This window comes from Chionomys nivalis, chromosome 16 (assembly GCF_950005125.1).
Source record: "Chionomys nivalis chromosome 16, mChiNiv1.1, whole genome shotgun sequence".
Lineage (NCBI taxonomy): Eukaryota > Metazoa > Chordata > Mammalia > Rodentia > Cricetidae > Chionomys > Chionomys nivalis.
Window position 1 is genome coordinate 2,743,489 of NC_080101.1, and position 22,998 is coordinate 2,766,486.

At 39.3% G+C, this 22,998-nt stretch overlaps 1 protein-coding gene across 1 annotated transcript; it reads right to left on the minus strand.

Moving 5' to 3' along the window:
* Calb1 (calbindin 1) lies at positions 1–22,915 on the minus strand. The gene is made up of 11 exons (XM_057790613.1): positions 22,700–22,915; positions 22,147–22,223; positions 18,683–18,757; positions 9,262–9,345; positions 9,100–9,156; positions 5,857–5,934; positions 3,820–3,875; positions 3,690–3,729; positions 3,512–3,565; positions 1,241–1,312; positions 1–929 (listed from the first exon to the last, which is right to left on the minus strand). Exons 1-11 carry the CDS (start codon positions 22,776–22,778, stop codon positions 816–818), a joined length of 786 nt encoding a protein of 261 aa, XP_057646596.1. The 5' UTR covers positions 22,779–22,915; the 3' UTR covers positions 1–815.
* Between the last annotated feature and the right edge of the window lie 83 nt (positions 22,916–22,998).

The window sequence follows — 22,998 nt, forward strand, 5'->3', positions numbered from 1 at the left end:
TACTCAGTACATTGAATTTAATCAGAGAGCACACAGCGAATATGACATAAAACAGCAGTTTACTAGAATAATTGTCATCTGGAAACACATGAAAATAATTTAGAAAATGGGCTAAAGTCATATTCTCTGGCAGTAGACTTCTTGGAAATACAGACGTAGAATCAGACAGATTTCTGTGTCATCTGGCTCCCTTCCCTTGTCACCAAGCCAACTTGAATCAATAGTGTGGTTTCTATTCAAGCAGTAGACATTGTCACTGATCAGTAAACTAAATCTCTAGGGAGAATATTTTATAATAAATCATAATTAACTATTGATTGATATTTGGTGCTTCAGATGCAGAAGCACCTCCCCTCCACTAGACGGAAACAACATAGAAGTGCTTGGTGGGCAGTCCTATGATCTTCTAAAGTAAAAATGCTTGGCTTGTTATAATTTATGTTTTATTCGGTGCAGTTGTGCGTTTGCACACCCAACGCTAGAATTTCTTGACAAGAATGCTGGTAGAATTTTTAGGGAAATCCAAATGTTCAGCTGCATTTATGAAAGCGAAACCACGTTAGATTCATTTCTTAATCGATTGTACCAACTGGCATAAGCATGAACTTCCTTCTTTTCAATTATCTGGTTACAAAAACTGTACATTACAAACAGTATAGAAACAAGCAGAAAAGAATGTGCCACGCATCCTGGATAATTCTCTCTATGCAGTAGGATTTACAGATATAAAAGAAAAATACAGCCTACTCCTTTATAGCGCACAGTTATGTTTTTAGATACAATGTATCACTAGCAAGTGGTTGTGGCCACCAACTCTAGTTGTCCCCAGCAGAGAGAATAAGAGCAAGATCTGTTCGGTAGAGCTTCCCTCCATCCGACAAGGCCATTATGTTCTTCTTGTATGTAGTAATATTGTTAACATCCAGTTCCTGTATAGAGCACAGATAGTATTGCAATCCAATGAGATATGGAAGTTAGTTAACCACTGGCGAGTGATAAAATGTGAGAAACTGCTTGTTACATCAACATTAAGAAAAGATTAGGGTAAATCATTAAGAAAAGATTAGGGTAAAGTTTGTCACAACTTACTGATTTGGGCTGGACTCAGTTTGAGTTAAGAATTAAAGTCTGCTCCCGCTCCTCTGCAGTCTTTGAGTAGATTCCCACAACAGATGTGTGGTTGTTTCTGGGTACTTCCCTAAAGTCTGCTTAGGAAATAAATTACACAACAACCAGTTACCTGTTTGTTCTTCTCACACAGATCCTTCAGTAAAGCATCCAGCTCATTTTCATCTATGTATCCGTTGCCATCCTAAGGGAGGAGAAATAAGATGGTGTGCGTTAGAAGTAACTGCGGTCCTCAGAAAATCCGCCTGGGGGAGGGTTCTAACCGGGTGCATCTGGCTCTTAACACAGCTCTACTGCAGCTGCAAAACAGGTGAGCACTTATGCCAGTGAAATAGATAGAAAATTTCAAATCACTCTTGCATTTAATATTTCACTTTATGTTAGAAGCCTTTTCAGTTGGAATAAGTAAATGAAACTAGACACGTTCCTGTGGCAGAGGAGAACATTGTGGCCTACAGGAGATGTGGCTGACTTCCTGTCATACCAGCAGGCAGCATTATATAGAACCTAGATCCAGGTATAGAGAAGTTAGAAGCCAAAAGCATGAACGAGCAAGCTCATAAGCAACTTTTCTCCCACATGAAGCCCCCCCCTTTTTGAATGTGGGAAACGTCTGTGGGATTGTTTCCCCTTAATGTCCATTCAGCTCTCCAGGGAATGGCATTCTTGGCTCCCGTTTACAAGCAAGTCGGTGGCTCAGAGGATTTGGCTCTGATTTCAGAGTCTCATAGTGGAAAGGTCTTAGGCTAGCATCTGAATAAGGTCATGTGATGTGAGATATGATAGAGCAGGTTTTCTGTGGAATGAATGAATCAGTTTTGTAATTTGTTGGTCATGATTTCTTTTTAGTTTGGGGCTTTTATTTTCTTTTGATACTTTCCAGGTTCTCCTTATGGGTGAAATTATAGACCAGAAAAAAAATTGAGAAGGAAGAAGTATTAATATGATTTTTAAAAATATAAAACTCTCAAGATAAAAACATGGTGGCATTATTGTGTAAATTAAGTATAGGCATAAAATATAAAAACCTACATTTAGAAATCAGTTCTGTTCTATACATTAACAATTAACTATATGGAAGGAAAATAAAATCTCTTTTGCAATACACTAAAAGTAGAATAAACTGCTTAGGAGTAACCTTAGCAACAGAAGTAGAAACTCATGTGCACTGACAGTTGTAAAATGCTGATGAGAGACATCAGAGGCGTAAACCGATGGAGAAGCACCTGTGCTTGCGGGTTGGCAGACTTAATACTTTTACTGTTAAAGTGTTCATACTATTTATTTCTAACGATCGATGTGATTCCTTCCCAAACACCAGGGGTATTTTAAGACAAAATATGCAAGACACAACTAAAATTTATAAACAACCACAAAAGACCTAAATCTGAAATAGTTGAGAGGAAAAAAAGGATGAAAATGAAGTTGTTGGGCTGGTAAGATGGCTCAGGGGCTAAGACAGGCTGTGGCATGCTTTTCCTCCCACAAGCAAACAAACACACAAATACCAAAAAGGCAACAGTTTCTGATTTCAAAATATAGTACTTAGTTACAGTAGCTAAGGCAGTGGGGTAGTTACTTAGACACTGGTTTATAAACTAATGGAACAGAAGAGCTCCGGAACTGGTCCACAGTTACAGTAGCTAAAACAGTATGGCAATTATTTAGACACTGGCTTGTAGACTGATGGAATAGGATAGAGAGCTCTGGAATTGGTCCACATGCAGAGAATCAGCTGACCTTTCATTAGGAAGCTGACTATAAGGACAAGGATATTCTCCTCAACAAAAAGTATGGGGAAACTGTGTATCCATCTGCAAAAGTGGAGGAGCTGGATTCCTGTCTTTCATATGGACAAAACTTAACTCAATGCAAATATTTCAGTTTAGAAGATACAAAACTCCTAGAGGCAGGTGTGGAGGTACACATTTTCAATCTTAGCTCTTGGCAGGTATAAAGCAATAGATCTCTATGAGTGCAAGGCCAGTCTGGTACATATAGTGAGTTCCAGGCCAGCCAGCATGGGATCCTGTGTCAAAACCAAAACCAAAACAAGACAACAAAAACAGAAACTATGCCTAAATATAAAATAAGTGAAAGCTTTATGACATTAGGCTTAGCATAGAGCTTGTGGGTTATGAGCCCAGGGCACAGACAACAGGGAGATAGTGGAACTCAGCATAAAATCTGCAAGAACCATTCAGAGTGAAATGTGACCTGCAGCCTAGGGGAAGAGAGTTGTAAACCATGTATCAATAAGGCACTAAGGCTGTCCCTGAAGGAAATGTAATATTAAAATATGTAATCTTAAGAGGATAGATTTCATGTCAAATTACTTTTGTAAATTTTTTTAAAAGAAAAAAAGGAAAGAAATTATTTTTACCTGATCATATAACTCAAAAGCCTTATTGAACTCTTTCCCACACATTTTGATTCCCTAGGAGACAGGAGAGAGGTTCAGTTAAAACATGATCTGTATTTCAGATTGTTTTTCTTGACAAATCTCCCACCTTTTGACTTTTTAAGAAAAACACTATTTATTGTAGGGAAAAGTCAGCTACCTGGAACTTAAGAAGGAAATTCTCCTGCACTGGTAGTAACCTTTTGGGAGAAAAACATTATATTAGTCGGTTGGAATTTTAGAAGAGGACCCCTTTATTCTACTACCACCTACGGAATCCCGAAACTCACCTGGCCATCTCGGTCAGCTCCAGCTTCCCATCATTATTTGAATCAAAGAGTTTTAGCTGAAAGACATTGCCAACATTGGGGCCATTGAGTTACAAATTACTGAAGGAAGGGACAAGCATTCAAAATTCAAACATCTTGAGTGCATGCAGTATGAGCGCTTGAACACTAAATTATTTTAGTGTTTTATTTTTAAAAGAACCTGTTTTATTTCTAAAGCAAAAAAAATCAACAAAACCAGTAACTAAATAACAAGTCTAAGTTATTTCCAATCATTTCGAATTGTTTAATTTTTCCATTGGGAAACTTAACGATACCTCCTAACTCGGTAGTGCACTTGCATATCACATCCCGAGGTGTGCGCACACATAAATACTCACGTAGGAAGCATTCACACTTTAGAAAGCAGTAAATAGTGTCAGAATGAAGGTAATGCTAACACTAAATATGACAAATGTCATGTATATATGGAAGGGGCTATGGTATAGTCAGTGCATAAAGGTTTAGAAAGGTGTTTCCAAGGGAAACAGAAAGGACACTCTATGGTTTAAGAAGGTCTAAGCATCTCTGTTGGAAGTACATCAGTGTTCAGAGCTCTTTACTGACACATCTTTCAATCTATTGACCGTAACTGACCTCATATTGTTGCAATGTCTACCAAGATACTGGACAACTAGATCACAGAGTATTGTGTCCATAGGGAAATGTTTTTTAATCTATATATTCAAATTTTAATTAGTTCTTGATTAATTTGTTTCCTGGATTGGAACTGGTTTATGACATTTAATCAGATCTACTGGGCCAGTCCAACAGGGGGAAGCTCCCATCTGAATCGTTATGAAAGGCGGCTTCAGACTCCTACCTGGAAAGGCAGCTTTACTTTAAATAGAATCCCTTAAGATTGAGACAAACTAGAAAATTGATAAATGTGGGTTATTGTTCACTTCCCAAAGAGAAGTTAGGCCTTGCTTTCAGGACACAGCAAGAACAACCCACCAGCTTGCAGCTGGAGCTGTACCTAGGAGTGCAGAGACGGAGCGTGAACCTCAGCACTCCTGACTAGAACAGGAACTCAGAAGATTGTCCCTCAGAGTACCTCAGAATCCAACACAGCATAGAAGTAATGCTTAATGATGTGCTTACTTAACCCACAGGGTAAGAACTCACAGTAACTGTATGCTATGTAGAGAAAATACAAGCATATATATTGCTTGCTATCCTATAATGTCAATCCTATAATGTGTTAAGATTCACAAATGACCTACTTGAGACAAAGTACGAACATTTTCTTTATCTAAGATGTTGCTAATTTATTTGCAGTAGGCACTTTTGTGTAAAGAAGTTTTGTGGCTATATTGTTCATATTTTATAACAAATCTTGTCTATACAGTTATCAAAATATCAGGCTTAAGGTGCTTTGGATCTCATTCGTAGCACTGATACTATATCCCTAAATAATAAAAATCAAAGGAGAAGAAACTCACTTTAAGTAATTTAATGAATAAAGTAGTTAACAGTTTTCATTAGACTATAGAAAAGTCCAAGGTTTTTTAATTTTTTTAATTTTTAATTTTTCTTTTCTTTTTATTTTTTTTCAAGACAGGGTTTTTCTGTGGCTTTGGAGTCCATCCTGGAACTAGCTCTTGTAGACCAGGTTGGCAGCAAACTCACAGAGATCTGCCTGCCTCTGCCTCCCAAGTCCTGGGATTAAAGGTGTGCGCCACCACCGTTCTGCTAGGTTTCTTAAACAATGGTAAAAAACAAGTTCAGAATCCCTATGAGCAAAAGGTGATGTCATTTGTGTTCTATGTGTAAGTGTAATGTGTATAAACTATGTAACTTAGTGATACGATCACTCTGGCTTTTAAAGAAAAGTCTTTTTGAGGGATAAATGTGATGCAGCGTTAGCAGAAATGCTCATCTGTGGTTATGTGATGTGCAAGCCGTGATTTGTTTATTCCATCCTGGGTAGCAAGACTTAACAAGAACATAATGTGTTCAATAAGCTCTTTGGCCAAATCTTTTCCAGTTCAGTCTTACCATGAGGTCTGTGTACTCAGCTAGTTTTGTATCATCCACGGTCTTGTTTGCTTTCTCTAGTAGGTCCTTTAGAAAGTTCTGTTGAGAAAAAAGAGCACTCAGAAATTTTCATGCCGTTGATGATCTGTAGTCTGTAACAGAGCATACCTGGATGTACACAGAGAAGACCTCTATGGCAGAGCCAGGTGAGGAGAGGATTTGGTTAGTCTGGTGGACCCTGTGGCATCCCAATAATGAAACTACTTTTGCCAGGCTCAATACCTGCCTCTTACTGAGACCCAATTTGTCCCAGTCAGAGCTTTGTTGTGCTCTTGTGATTACAATTAAAGGAGGATGTGGGTTGCGTGATGTGAAAGGATCTGAATTACAACTTAATCAGCCCAATGGATGCCTCTCTTCACCCGCACCCATGTGCTCTTCCTGTTACAAGTATAAGGCCCCTGCCTGTATCTCTCTAGCCTGTGCGAACAATGTTCAGCAAGCTAGATGGAAATATAGCAATAATTTAAAATGCATTTCCTGCTGCATCCCAGGCCGTGTTTCCCTATTAGTTTGCTGCTAGTGCCATGTCGTTCTCCAGACGGGCTGTTGGCTAGCCTTCTGCATCTCAGGATCTATACGATCTTTGCTCAGATGCTTCCGCTGATGGTACAAGCTACACCAGTTGGTAATATCGAATCATTGAGGGACATATGAATCATACTAAGGCAGAAATTAAATGTGGGAAGGGTGAAAATGATGATTATTCAGCAGTTGGAACTGGGGAGTGAGTTTGATTTTTGTTTTACAGAGATGAAAGCTTTACAAAGCCTTGCCATGTAAACACCCGTGTGAATACCGAGGGCTGTAACTGCCTTTCATTTCCTCCACTGTTGTTCATTTATAACTCTTTGATTTCCTCAGGAAACGAATTAATGCACTATGGAAGCTGAGCAGAGCCCGTGCCCAGAGTCCTGGAGGGCCGTGTTCCTTTGGAGCTTTTGACAGCGCTCTGTCTCCTTGAAAGAGAACTCGCTCTGTTAGGAGGACCCAGCTTCACAGTTTTCAAGGAAAATCCCCTTTCTTGGCTTGATACATTTATTTCCACGTTGACCACTGTGCTTTAGATCCAAAGTGAAGCATAGAAAACTCAAAGTTATCTGGTGGGGGTGAGATTTATTTTTGAGCCTTCTGAGTTTTTCTTTTTGTCAGAGATTAATTGGGTTAAAAAGCCTCATCAGACAGTGAAATGGTGGTCACAAAAATAGCCGTGGAGAAACCTTGGGACACTAGGATTCAAAGTCGTGCCTGAGAGCAAGCGATGTTTTACTTTATTATGGATCTTAAAATTAGCTTTCTTTCCTTAAAATTAGCTTTCTTGAAAGATCCATTAAAAAAGAATGCCAACTTATCTTCAAAATTCTCCAGGGAGGAGGACTTCTATTTAGAATTTCCTTTCTGAGAATAGAATTTAGAACAAAGAGAGAGACTCGGGGGATATTTTGAGGTCAGTACTGAAGTGAGCTAAGGTTTTCATTACATACTGGATGAGTTTTTAAAAAGCATTCTTTTTTTTCAAAAGAGCAAAACCATAACAGCTTCCCTGTCACCTTGCGGGATCTAGAAGAGGAGCAGTTTCTGAAAGACATTGTTTTGAGGAACTTTACAGCAAAAGTGTTGGCTGCCGCTGAGTCTCTTCTGGCCATTTCACAGTGGCACACACAGACCAATCTCCAAAGTTCTGTCCTTCTTAAACCATGTTGAATTATGATTAGGAAGGCAACACATCCATTTCCCTACAAAGCAGCTGCAGAAGCAGCTCACAGCAAGTGAAACTTGAGGCACACAGTGCTGTAGTGCTGTAGAATAAAAAACGGCTATTGATATTAGTAGACACTCTAGGGCCAAGCCTCGGTTCTCTTCCTAGGCAGGCGTGTAACTGTGAAAAGTTCCCCAGGCATTCTTAACTTCTGCCCCTCTCTATATTGGGAGTCATAGTAAACCGCCTTGCAGATTTCCTGAAGAACAAATGCTGAGATGCATTTCACACTCAGTACTGTGTCTGTGACACAGAAAGCACACATTCGGGCACTGAACAAATATTAACTTAAGCCTCCCTTTCAAAAATTAAAAAAAAATCGTTTTGTGTGCATGCATGTGTGACAGGGTGAGGGTGCACAGATGCTATGGCATGCATGTGCAGACCAGAAAAACAATTCTCTTCCCATCATGTGGGGTCCAGAGAGGCAAACTCAAGTTGTCAGGCTTGCTGGTGGTTGCCTTAACCGACAGAGCCATCACGCTGGCCCTTGCTTCCATTCAATCACTCTGTATTCTGAACTTAGAGGAAATAGGTCCTTTCTGACTAAGAGGTCTTCTGGTTGGCTGGGGGAAACGGGGTGGATGACTGGTTCCCACTGCTGAACTGAGTGTTATACGTTTGTTATGCTGTGCACTTGGAAGACCACTGGGCATATCTCAGATTCCACAGTATCATTGCCCCTGCTTTAAAGATGAAATGTAGTAGAATTACATGGCGATTTGTCCTGAGCTTATATCTGATTTAGAGTCCTTTTCCTTATATTCCTCTTCAACACGACTTCTGTGAGATATGAACTGGTAGATTTATTTTCATAATCTCAGTTTTCTACAATCTAGCTGTGTAATTTATTTTGTCAAGAGTCAGCAGGTCATAGGCTATGTCTAAGTCCTTGGATCTGGATGGGTCTGGGATTAAACCTCACAGCCCTGTGTCTTGTTTCTGCATGGTCTTCGGTAGGTCTCAACTTTTAGTAGTTTTTTTTTCACTAGAGCAATGCTTGTTTCCTATAATATATGCAAAGATGAAATAAATATGCATAAGGTATAACACATGTCTCTGTCATTTGTTTTTGCAAAGAAAAATCTAGGCATTCGATGTATAAAATATAATTTCAGATTTCCATGAGAGTGGTCGCCTATTTGGTGGGCATAGCTATCTACCTCTATCTGTCTGTCTGTGTGTCATGTCTTATCACCCATTCGTCTTATGTAACCATTTAGGAACACCACAGAGAATGCTAATTTCCTGCAGAATCTCAAGAAGCACTTGAAGTCTGTCTTTCGATCTGGTGTTTCAGTAATGATGTGAAGAGTGGGCGCCAATCGGCACTGCTCAGCGTAAGGTTCTTTGGTGGGAGGTTTTTTAAAAAAGCTATGAATCCCTTAGCAGTTCATGGCTGCATCTGGAAGGAGCGTGATTGGCGTCAGCCTTGAGTCACTCACCTTGAGTTCCTCGGTTTCTATGAAGCCGCTGTGGTCAGTGTCATACTTTCTCCATGTCTGCAGAAAAGTGGAGACAGAAAATGAGGTTTAAATAAATCAGTCTATGGAGCCCATCGACTTCCTGACTTTCAGCACCTGTCTTCCAGGGTGTGGGATTTTTACCTTCATGAATTCCTCACAGGACTTCAGTTGCTGGCATCGGAAGAGCAGCAGGAAATTCTCTTCTGTGGGTAAGACATGAGCCAGCTGGAAAGGATGGGAAAACAGAGATGAGGAGCCTGGAAAGAGGCTGGGCCATCACCTGCTGCTTCAGCGTCGCCTTAACGTGTTCTTTGAGCAGTGACATTAACTGAGAAAGTGTCAGCTGACTAATAGAATAGACAGATGTAGTTCACTTTTCCTTTCTAATGCTTTGCTTCTGAGGTGAAAACACCCAGGCATGTTTCAATACCTGTGCTCTGAGGACCTGGCTGCCCAGTTGAAGAGATGGCTACGGTGGACCCGTTTCCATCTGCTGCACACACAAGCAGATGCCTCCTGAGGAAGCTCTATACCACTGATCAGGTCTCGGTTCTTTCAGCGTGCACAGAATGGCACACACTATGGCTCTAGATTTCATGGGAAATGAGAAATTGTGAGAAACATGAATATAAGTGAAAGGAAGGAAGAAAAAATTATACATATTTAATTTGAGAGAGAAACACAATGGAGGCGGACCAAAGGCAACAGCAGAACAGTAGAAAGAGGTAGAAAGGCACACCACCATAGGCACTAGATAGGGGGAACTAGACACAAACAAGGGCACTCTTAAATTGTGGTCTCTGTCAGAGTACACTTGCTGCTTGAATCAGGGGCTCAGGGTAATTTCTGTTTTTCACTGCTTGATTCTGTGACATTTCCCCTGAGATCTCATTCTGTAACTTCAACACCTCTCCCTCCCTCTCTTTCCACCTCTCTGTTTCTCCTTCCCTCTTTTGAGGAAGAAAGAGCCACAGATCCCATTTTAAGACTAATATAATCTATTGCATGTGGAGAAGCAGGGAGCTGGATTGATGGCTCCATTGCCGGCGTGACTTCTATTTCTGGCTCTGCTGCTAATGAGCTGTGGTCCCTGACAATTTCCCCAGCTGCCCTGGCCTTTAGTATCATCATCACTAGGAGAAGGAGGTGAAAGAGAAATGAACGTCCCTGGCTCAAACTGTGTGCTGTTGGGATGACGGACTCTTCACCACTGAAGAGTAAATCTTCGCATGCAACATCTGACTCATTTTCAGCAGTGGGTAAATTCCCTGAAGCACAGACACGGACCCTTATCCCTGTTACATAGACTTTAAACCTGTCTAAAACAGCTACTTAAATTTCTCCCACATATATCCCCTTTCCTCCTGAGAAAGTTTTATGTGACCCCAGGCATTCATAACATAAAATTGCAAACAAACATTTACTGATAAGAAGACATAACAATTTAATTTAAAGTAATTCTTTTATATAATTTTATCATTTATTAAAGATAAACTAAAATGTTTTTTTTTTTTTTTTTGGTTTTTTGAGACAGGGTTTCTCTGTGGTTTTGGAGCCTGTCCTGGTAAAATGTTTTTATATGAAGATTAAATCTTGGCTGGATGTTTGATACTGCAGGGTGCAGAGCATCTTCAGTCTTTTAGAACTGATCCATCTGCGACAATTCCAAGAAACACGGTAAAATTGTCACTACTGTGAACAGCATTTTACATAAATATGAAATATAAAATGGTACTTCCATGTTTTTACATCATTACAGAAATTGTTGAAAACATTGTTCTTAACCCAAACTAGAATTAACTTGACAAATTTTTGTGAAATTTAATTTGATAACTGTAACATAAAACTTTAAAATCAAATACTGTAACATCATACAAAGATGTAATAAATTTGTTGCGTGCTGAGGAACGACAGTAGGAAAGTATTAGGAGTCTCTGTTTTCCGTAATTAAACTATTGAGCTTCTCTAAGAGCAGAAAAGTTCATGCGTACAGCAAAAGAGACTGAAATTCACAGCACGTGGCAGTCCTATGCGGGGGTGACCTGGCAAAACTTGCCAGTGTTGCCTGGTGCGACGCATGGGCAGTGCCAGCTGAACACGTGTGGTCGGCACCAAGGCTGCAGTCATGCAAGGTGGGTGCTCCCAGGGACCCCTTGGAGTCATTATGCTCTTAATTCTGAATTAACTTTTGTTTTTTGTGTTCTCAGAAACCTTGTACTGTTACTACATTGATGGTGACCCATGTAGGTCGCTCTCTCTGGTTTAAGAAGCCGGGGTTGAAATTAACATTAAGGTCAGAAGGTGTCCGAAATGCTCAACTAGATCACCTACTTAGAAGTTTTCCAAACTTTTGGTCACATCGAAGTTTAGAGTTTAATGTAAACCATCACTTCACTCTACGTGCAAGCCACCTCATGTTCTTGATAGCTGTGCAACACATGCTTCAAAGTGTTTTGTTTTCAGGTCTTTAAAAAAATATCTCACATTACAACAGTTCTGTCCATAGTCCTTATGTATGGGGGTTACAACAAGGTGAAAGGCAAAATAAATAAACCTTCCTAGAATATTTAGTAAGATCCAGTCAGAAAACATCTTAACTAGAAGCCAATGCCACTAGTGTGGGTAGATGATAATGAACCTAAAATATGAAAATAGGGCTTTAGGACTTGCTAGTGATTTTAGAAATTAAATCAGGTTTTAGTCTATAAATACACTTATATTACTGTAGTGTGCGATTACATATATTATGTATAAATAATATAATATATATTTCATGTATCTTAGTACTACATTCAAGTCTTATCTGACCTGCATAGTTGATTGCTTTACCCATAAAATTCTGCCTCTCAGAAATAATACAGTTCAATATAATTAAAAGCACAAACTTTTGAATTGAGGATGCTGAGATTGAGTGATCTGCCCTAGTGACTTGGAGACTCTGGAACTCAATTAAATTTGATTACTTAATAAATTAAGACTGCAAAAAGCTGGGTGGTGGTGGCACATGCTTTTAATTCCAGCTCTCAGGAGGCAGAGGCAGATAGATCTCTATGAATTAGAGGCCAGCCTAGTTTACAGAATGAGTCTAGAACAGGCTCCAAAGCTACACAGAGAAACCTTGTCTCAAAACAAATTAAGTCCTCACCACGCTCCTTGATTACAGTAGGAGGATGACTTGGTTGTTCTTTCTCTCATGGAATGCAAAGGAAGCACTTATTGGTGATTGCTACCATTGGCTGTGAGAAGCCATGCTTCTTTATAATCAATGAAATCTAGAATTCATCTTCTTCATGAGTTTTTCTTTCCTTTGCACCTGTATGTAGGCCCCTAGTAGAAAGCTACTGTAAATGATTTTCATTATTAAAGAATCGTAATACTAGACCCAGAGAGCGGGTCTTCCCTAAGCTAAGGGAGAAGAGAAGAAAGGAGAGAACTGAATACAGAGAGGGTTTCCAAAGAGAGGAGAAACAGTCATGCTCCTAAAGACCAGTGCACAATACTGAAGGCATTCTGGAGAATGATTCTTTTAGGGCTTCAGAGGGTGTGAGGAGCGAAGGGAAGAAAGACTTATCCAGGAGAGAGATAAGGATGAAGTAACAAAATAGAAATTCTAGGTCATAAAGAATGAGGAAGCAGGTCAGTGATGAGGCAAGTTGACCTACAGAACTTGATGGTAGCAGTATCTCTATTCTATAGTGAAGGTTTAGTGTCATTCTGAAAGTCTGTCTGTGAAATGTCAGAGCTGTGGATGATGCAAGCACCTGTTTAGGACTGGAATAGCCAATCTCAACTCTTCCTTTGCGTATTGATATGCAGCTTTTAATTTTTGGAGTGGATCTCTCCCAGGCCATTTCAGGAGCTCAGAGAGTTTCCAGTCTTCATGATTTGCTCATCCGGAGGAAATGGAACCCAGCATATTGGGTGCCTAGAACACATGCTTGCGATTTCTTTTAAAATTAGAAATACTTCATTGACAGGCTATAGAGTCAACAACTTTTACTTACATCATTTTCTATGTTACTTGAATTTTATAAGATATCTGTTGCCTTAAACTAGGAAATTAATGAATTCTCGTAAAAGGGATACTTCTGAAAATCCACCAAATATTTAAAATTAAAAGAAGTAAAAGAATATACAAGTAAGTAATGTTTAGATGCAAGATTAGGAAAATTTACGCATCTTTGTATTGTAAAGTTTATGTGACTCACATAACAACCAGAGATTTTTAGAATGTCAAATATAAAGAGAGTCATGGTCTCATACTCCTCCTCCTTTTCGTTTTTTTTTTAAATACAAAGTTTCTCTGTGTAGCTCAGGCTATCTTGGAATTCACTCTGTAGACCAGGCTGACCTCAACTCAGAGATCCGCCTGTCTCTGCCTCCTGAGTACTGGGATTAAAGTTGGGCACCACCACTGCCACTGTCCCTTATGGATAGTATAGATGCATATTTTTTGTGCATACTGTTTTGATCTCAATTATAAAAATATTGACTTTATCTATATGCAAAATGTCCTCTTTAAATCTAATTAAACTGTTAAGGTACTCATTATAGTACTATCTTATTTAAAAAACAAATGAACTTTACTGACATAAAATATCATTGTGGGACAAAAATAGCCGTTTCAAAAGCAATGCATGTGTTTGGCTGAGACTGCTTGGGGCAAATAGAAAGACTTCCTTTTCAAGGTGAATTCTACAGTATCGTGGTCCTGTGTTGTCTGTTGATGCTTTTGCCAATGCATAGTAATCATTATTCAAATGATTATTCAATTTATTATTCACATGAATGTGGAGATTCTCTATCTGTAGCAATTAAGACAAGGAAGGTCTAGGATGTGCCAAAGGTCTTTCCCAGAAGATGCTTGGTAGGACTGCTTTATTCTTAGATTTGCTAAGTTACTGATGTCCACAGAAATTCCTAGTCCTGCTTTCAGGATTGTTAGTAATTTTTTAGTCACTGGCTCACTTGATTTCCCTTTCTTGAAGTCCCCAATCTTTAGTGTGAATTGCAGAAAAATAGTAGAATGAGAGAAGGGAGAGAACAAAAGGCAAGACAGTGTGAAAAAAGCTGTGAATACAGACAGAACTCCTTAGGTCTTTGCTTATGGAACTGGTTGCTTGGCACTGACAGTGGAGGAACAAACTTCTGTCTACTTACCTGCATCCTTGAGGATTTTTTCGACTGTTTCTTTGCCTAGCAACTGCATCAATAAATATCTTCCTGATGCAATGAGTGAAGCTAACTCTTTGTCTGGCGTCAGCTTTAAACCTAGGGAAGTAAAGATCCCTTGGACATGATTCAGCTGATGCCTAGGCTGTGGATATAGGCTGGGGTGGACTTTAGGAGATGCTTGCCTGGGCTGTGGATAGAGGCTGGGGTGAACCTTGGAACATACTATCCACAACTGCTTCTGCTTCCAGAAATACTGCTGTGCACTCAGCTGCCCCTCTGAGGAACTGTCTGGGCTGAAGATGCCTATGCCTCCAAGGAGACTGCAGCTCATGGTTAAACCACACAAAGACCTATCCTTTTGGTCAAAACTTGGGATTTCTGAAGTAGCACCCCCACTTCAGAGCTCATTACAGAGAAAGCCTCCATTGAGGGGCCCCGCACCCTTCAGGCCAGGGGCTGTCTTTACTTCTGTAGCAAGCGATACCCACGTACTTCCTACGGAATCTCAGGTTTGCTTCCAGGGAACTCAACCCTAAAGGAGTCTCACTTGTGCTCTTCGCCATTTCCTTTTCCTCCCTCGTACAATATGGGGCCCCTGCTTTAGAAAGAGTTGAAATCCCAGCCACTCCTTATCTGGCTGTTGATTTGTAGGCCACTATGTCGATTGCTGGTGATTCATAGTTACTCCCAGTCAGACTCTTACAGGAAGACAGATCATTTCAAAAGATCTTTCCCCTTAATTTCTAAGCAAAAGATACGTACAAAAATAAAGCCAAATGCTATATGTCAGAGAAGTACCCGAGGGTGACTTCACAGAGAGACAAATAGCTACAACAGGCATATCAACATGCACGAGAACAGAATTCATCACATTTAAAGCAACTATGGGACATGTCACCTTTCCTAAGCATTTAAGACAAAGATTTCTTTTTACATTTGGAAGCTGAAGGAACATTTTTCCCGCCAATGAGAAGCAAATCCAGGGGATGTGGAAGGTAAATAGTCATGAACTTAAAAGTATTTGAGTTTAATAACTTGAATTTAATAAATTATGTAAGAAGGAGAAAGAAGCTTTTGGCATTTAGAACAATTGAGTAGGGTTTTCAGTAACTCATTTCTGTATTTGGCGATAATGCCAATATGCATACTAGGTTTTTACCGTGGTCTATTTGTTTGACACGAATTATCTCATTTGATGCTTATGCTCATAATAGACACATGAAGTTAGAACATAGACATGCTTGCTCATAGTCCAGAAAGCAGATGTCCTGAGGATGTTTTTATGTAACTTGTAGTTTGAGGCAGTTTTGAAGTCAGATGGTCTAATAGTTTTGATTTTGAGACATTGATCCCTTGCCATCAGCACCCTTCACTCAAAACAGTTATGAACTCGTTTTAGAAAGTCTATCCAGAGCAAAATTTCAGACCCTATTTTCCCAGTACTCAGTTTCTCCAGTTCTAAAATAGATAAGTTTCTGCCCCCACCCCTAATAACCTTCTCCTAGGCTAAACGTGCACACTTACATCCCACCGTGGAAGACAGGAGATGGCCAGAGAACTGTCCGCTTCCTTTTGACTGTTGTTACAGTTTTTATATTAAAATAGCTTTTAGATCTATTCTTTTTTTCTGTGCACTCACTGACCTGGACAGATAGAACACTAAGTCTAGAGAGGCTGATAGGTTCCTACACATTGCTTCAAGATTTGACATCTAGCAGAAGGAGGCATCCATGTGTACTTCATGAGACCTAGAGAAAGGAATTCCATGACCTGCTAAGCCATTCAGTCTCTCTCCTTAATTATTTTAATGGACCTTCTTTACAGCAGAACTATATTAGCCTGAATAAATTTAGAACATTTCTGATTGCCATGGTAGTTGTTAAGTTATCTCAAATCATCAATGCTCCACTTTGGAGTTCATATTAACAGTCTTGTTATTTCTGAGCCATCTTCAGGTGAATTTTAAAATCTATTAAGGTGATTAAATTAATGCATTCAGGATATTAGACATATCAACATTTTTCCTATGAATATTTGTAGGTAAAAATACATGTTATAGAAAGTGTCAGTTTATTGTATCATGTCAGAATATTGAAAATTAGGTATTGAATTTCCTTTCTTTTAATTCAGTTGGGTAGTTCCCACAGGGAAGCGGATTACTGCATACTTATTAGTTTCCTTTGATTAGACTTCAATGAGCCCCGGGGTCTAACTATTAAAAGAGTATAACATACAAGTCAGTTCAACCCCTTTCTGTGAACACTAAGGCAGCGTGTACTGGCTAAGAAGGAGATTATGATGTACTTGGGAAGCATGGGGGTTTGTGCTCTTTCCTAGCCCACTAGACTTTTTATATTGGAGCACCATGCGATAGGCAGGATTTCTCAGCAGGTAAGATCACGTATCAAGTTGGGTATGGGATAAATTGCATTTAGTACCACCTTCTGGTGACACTAGAGGGCAAACCATGAGTGCACACATTCCCCATGGTTTCCCTGTTTTCTGCAACATTTTACTTTTTTTCCCCAGGTGTACCTCAAGACTTATCTTTTCTCATCTCTTACTTAGCTACCCTGGACATGCGTTAGGAACCACTGCAGCAGTCTCCTTCCTATTCTTTCATTTTTAAATTCTCTTCTCTTTAGAGAATCTCTTTCAGCTGCTTCCTCCAAAATCTTGGCTAATAACTGATAAGGGCCCACAACTGTACGGTGCACAGTGTCATGAGGGTATGTTGTTTGGCAGGTTTACTATTCTCTCTCTCTTTATTTATCTTCTTCTGCTTCCATTTTTTATGTACACAAACCCCTTCCTGCCTAACAGTTCTTATCTCAAACTTGTGGAGACTGCATTTCACTGTATCTTAAGACAGTAAATCTGCTGAGTGATAACTTCTCATCCACAATAAGGTTGAAACATTATGTCTGAAAGGGTAGGACTGTATCACACACAGCATAATCTGTATCCATCTATTCTACCTATTTAAAAATGTAACACTTTGTGAATAGACCCCATTCTTTTACTATGTAACCTTACAACACCCAATAAGTGACTTATAATAAAGAACTGAGTCCATCGGAAGGCTTTAAGGTGAAATTGCTAAATGTAAGATGGTAATCTTCCTTCAACTAGAACTATAAAGCACTCCAAATTCTGAAATTGCCAGTTTAGAAGAATCACTCATATTAGACTTTCAAACTAGTTTTGAGTAATTCTTTATCTCATTTCATTTACATTCTTAAGCATAATTTTATTATTCTTGTCTTGATTAGTCGGCCTCTATATCAGCTGTAAGTTCAATGACAGTTATCTATTTATACAGTAATGAGCTGCGCACAGGCAAAAGGGTGAAGCATATACTCCAGGGAGAAGTTTTAATTACAAAGATAATAATAGTCTGTCCCCCCTTCACTCTATTTGTAGTAGGTGTTTAAAAGTCTGTATATTTCACACTGGCACCACAAGTGTCCTAATGCAATCAATTATTTGGAAACCAGGTTAACTTTCTAAATAAAAAGTGAACTATCACAAACTTTTGAAGGCCAAGGCACTTCACAACTGAAGAGACTGAGAAGGCTTTATGAACATAATTGTGACTGTGATATTTCATATTTTAAAATATGTTCCTATTTATTTTCTAGATAAAGCTTTCTACCAAGATTTTAATAGGTGGCGGAGCTACACAGAGCTGAGCTATCACCGGCAGAAATAAGGGAAGCAGCAACTATTTTGCAAGTAGAGACTATAGAGGGATAAATAATTGATTTCCTTTCCTTGATTTATAGACATAATTCAATGTCTTAAAGAGGAGAAGTCACTGTCAAAAGGCAAGATTTGCCATTCACTGCTTTCACTTCTTTAAATGTGTGCCTATACCAGACCGTGAAGAGTTCACTCACGGCAGGAAAGTCCTTGTGCTTTTATCTGTCAATGTGAAATAGAATTCCAGAAACCAGGATGCAGCCTTCTGCCACGACACTTCACAGCACTGAAAGCATTTGGTTTTAAAACGTTACAGAAAGTTTACACCGCTAATCGTTAACAAATTAATTGGGTACTTGGCCACTGTGCTGAGGGGGTATGGGGTGGGCAGTGCTCACCCAGAAGATGGAGTTTGTTTGTTCTGCTAATGTCAGTGACAGGACTGGGAGAGAGACAGCATTTCTCTTCTCAGTCTTCTTATAATGCTTTTAATCTAGGACTGGGACTGCGTTAAACTCTTCAGCTTCTTCTCAAGTTTCTGCCATCTTAATTTGGTGTGTTGAAAGAGAAGATAGGATGTTGACATCGAATGGCCTCTATGTGTGAGTTACACTTGACTTAATGACTCTATCAATTGCAAAGTTGATGTTCATTCATTAAATCAGACAAGCGCTTAGGTTCTTACCTCTACGATTCCTATTTTCCCATCATCTCTCTGCCCATACTGATCCACAAAAGTTTTCATCTCAGGTGATAACTCCTAAAATAAAAAAAAAATCAGGTAAGATGTTTGTGAAAAACTGTTCTTATAATGATGTTGATAATTCATTGCAGAGAAAAATGAAATAGAATAGCTGTTAATATACTTTAAAAAGTTTGTTTATGGAAGGTCTTATTTCATTTTTCTGCACAGTCTTGTCATATAACATCTCCTTATTTTAATACAGTATCTTGTCTATGGGAGGTGGAGTCGGCCTTTGACTTGGACAAGAGAAATATGTATATGTGGAGGGATCCCGTTTGTGGGCAATGAATCTTTTGGGCTTGAAATAGATGTTTGTTCATTACATAGAATTAGAAAATTAAATGTTGGGAGAGAAGTGTGAGAGAAGAAAATGACCTAACAAATTTGTGTTTCACTAGGAGCTGGGCAATACTGAAGACCATATTTTAGGCCACAAAGTATACGTGTCTGAACTTTGCCTCTCCCAGGACCATAAGAAACAATTTTCCAAGCTGCCCTTATTTCCCCTTGCCTCAAGGCTATTCTACCTTTTCTTTTGACTTTCTTTTTTAAATCTCTTTACATATTGACACATTAGAAAGTTATGAATTGTAAGCTATTTTAGCTTTTAACCCTTGGGTCTTAAGCAAAGCCCAGTTAAAGTGTCTCTGTTACATGAACTTGTCTATTTAATAGGCCAGTTGTTACTAATACCCTATTCCATCTCTTTGGGAAAGCAAATTAAGGTCTCAATTTTCACCGTAACAAACAGTGTCAGCCATACGAGTTTACGGTAGATAGCTGGTCTAATACGATCTGGGCCACATTGAAGCTCTAAAGCATGAAGACCAGCACTTAACTTTAGAAATAATTGTAAATATGTAATAGAACTAAAGCAGCAAACAACAATAAATTAATTTAATTACACTGTGGTCCCGAAAGAACCCTTCTACTGGGGGTAATTTTCAATTTGCATCTATCAAATTCTGTTACAGAAGCAACTATAAGAACATGAAAGTGTCTGGCTCAATAGTGTCAAGCAAGGGAATAGGAATTCCAGATTTTCATATACCTCTAAGTGAACACAACCAAAGTTGTATTATTAAATATTAAAATGATATGACATTACTGGCTCTAGAAGCAGACTTGGTATGTAGCTTGGAAAGTTGCTGGGTAGCAAATGGGTTGTAATATGTGTTTTAAGTAGTGAGGAGCATGTATAATCAGTACCATCAACTGAAGACTCATGAAGATGAGAGTAAACGCAAGAGGAGATCATGTCTAAGCAGGAGAGTGAGCTCAGAAATGGTCTCCTGGGCTATCATAGTCACTTGGTGGAGATGTGAAATTTCACATTATTATGATGAACCAAATAAATGCTTCTCTTTGTCTCAATAAGTCAGGATATGAGAAGAAGTCTGGGTTATCAGGTCGGCACGTATGTTTTTTTTTAAAGAAAAGAAATATATAAAAGTAGGTTTACGGCAGCAGATCACTAGTATAAATGAAATGTGCCTAATATATATGAACTCTTAATCTAGATCTTAATTTAGAGTTTTTAGTTATCCAACCAGTCTATTACATAATCCATAAAAATACTCAGATATCAAAGTATTAAGCAACTTGACATGACATATGCTTTTGCAAAAAAATGAGTCTTATCAAATTATAATATGATTAAAGCTTCTTACAGGTCAAAATCAAATTAGGCAGCAGAAAAAGTAAATAAGTTTAAACTCTGTATATCCCACCCAAACTTTGCTTTGTTTTTTGTTTCTATATTTTTATACAAAAAGTAGAAGTGTTAAAATGAGGAGGGAAAAAAAGTCTATGAAAAACACAGAGCTCATGAATATTTGTATTTATAGGATGGAAATAAATCTCTAGTAATACTAAAGTTACTTCTGGATAGTTGAAATATGTTCATTTAGCTGGTAGAAGCACCATCCAAGGTTGTAATTATAATTTATATGAGAAACAAAACTTTCCGTATGTGTTTACTCTATTTTAAGTGAGGAAGGAAATTACTTTAGTTTCATCAGCTAAGACCCAGAGGACCACAGTGCTAGCATTACGTGGGTTTATTTGCAAGGTAACGCACATGGTGGAAATGGGGCAAAGTGCATAGAAGACATCTTTATTGGATCTCATTCTATTACACTTTTAGATTATACTGTATTAAACTTGAGCCAACGACTCCCCAGAGCATGATCCAGTTTAAAGTCAGTCTGGCAAGATTTTAGCGACTTCATAATCTGCTTACATTAGAGTACATTACAACCTTGTGGGATTTCCTTCTGATATGTTGTATAAGGATGCCTATTATACAAGTTTCACCATAGACAGAAGAATAACAAAACAGCAAACATAGTCCTGTTAGTACATCACCCCTCCAGCATTGAAAATGGTGGCATGATACATGATATCTAGGAATGATATGGATATCATCTTCAATGTAAAAATTTATTTGTAATCATAGTCTAAGAGATGAAGAACATTAATATTTAACTACTCCAAATCCAACATTGCTTTCTGAAAGGCAGTCTTACATAAATGTCAATGGACCTGTAAATTTCTCAACCTGTTCTCCTTTTTATAAACATCTCATATGATTAAAAGCTGGCTGGATACATTTTATTTTTTTATGTTGACATCATCCTTTCCCAACGAATACATTTGGCCCAAAGGAATTAATTTATAACCAATAATTATCATTTGGCTAACCAATGGTTTAAGTCAAAACTATAGCTTTTAAAGAATCATTTCTAATAGTTTCTCAACAGAATTTTTTTCTTTCTATAATACATTGAATTCTTAAAATGCTTTGTTTTATTGCTTTCCTGATTTTAGAGTTTCTCTCCAACAGAAAACAAAAAAATGTTTCTTGCCAAATTCTCACTACACTTATGTTACAAGTTGGTTATCTTTTCTCAGGGATAAGGATGAAGGCAAGCTGTTTCCTCACCCCCATCCCCCAACAACACCTACATGGCAGCAAAAATTGGCACTAGAAACTGCAGATCTGCTCTTGGCCACAAAGGGGCAGAAATGTATTTTTTACCCCCAACTTAGTGTCTAGGAAAGAGAAGTCAGAAATCACCCAACCAACTCAGAGATACAGAGGCACATCTGATAAAAGGTCTCACACATCAATGTTCCCTTTTAAGACCTATTAAGGAAAAGATGGATATAGACTATATATGTCCGATTTAAGACAACAGGGATTTTTTTAGACTCCCCTACCTTGCACACACACACACACACACACACACACACGCCACACTTTTCCTCCTGACGCAATTTAGAAAGAGGTTCTTTCTCGCTTTTCTTAGTAAGTCTTGACTTTCACCTGCCAAACCTCTTTCATGAAAGACAAGAATAGGTATGTTTTAGGGGTGAAGGGTTTTTCACAAGCCCAAGCCTACCAATCCAGCCTTCTTTCGCGCCTGCAGAAGCTCCTGGATCAAGTTCTGCAGCTCCTTTCCTTCCAGGTAACCACTTCCTGCAAAGACAAAGAGGCACCCAGGTATCAGATGTCTAAGTTTCTTCTTGGTCCTTTCCAGGATAGCTGTCCTGGGAGGCTAGGTAGCCTGAGCCCTGATTAATCAGCAATGGGTACAGCTGCTGTAGCGCTCCCCTGCCGAAGTGTCAAACTTCAACCACATTGAGGGCAAAGGAGGAGAGTGGGGGTGTTTGGGGGGAGCCTTTGAAACTTTTGGGGGACAGGGTTTCCCAATTTTTGCTCTCTGTCCTACCATTGCTGTTCCTAGAAAGGCGAACGCTTACAGCATGGGGGTGCCGTACAAGCAATGCAAACTTCCAGGCTGATGGGTCATCAGCCACGGGTGGAAAGGCAAGATGAGGCAGGATGATGGAAGAAGAAAAGGGCGGTTGAGATGAAGAGGATCACTGGAGCGAAAGGGCAGGGAAGGAAGGAATGGGAATGGATCTTGAAGGGGTTAAAAAGAAAATAATCACCGTCAGCGTCGAAATGAAGCCAGATCTCGAAAAACTGTGAGGCTGTGATCAGGGATGATTGCAGGTGGGATTCTGCCATGGTGCAGGGGCGAGTTATCAGAGCGCTGAGCGGGAACCTCAGGGCGAGAGGGCAGCGCAGGCTGAGCTGGACGCGGCGCGGCGGGCGCTGTCCGCGGTGCTGCTCCGTTCGGGCGTCCTCCGGAGTTCTCTGCACCCCGCACCCAGTTCTCCGTATTTATCCCGCCAGCCCCAGGCCGGGCCACGCCTCCTCCTGCCTCCCTTTCCTAGCTCCCGCCTCT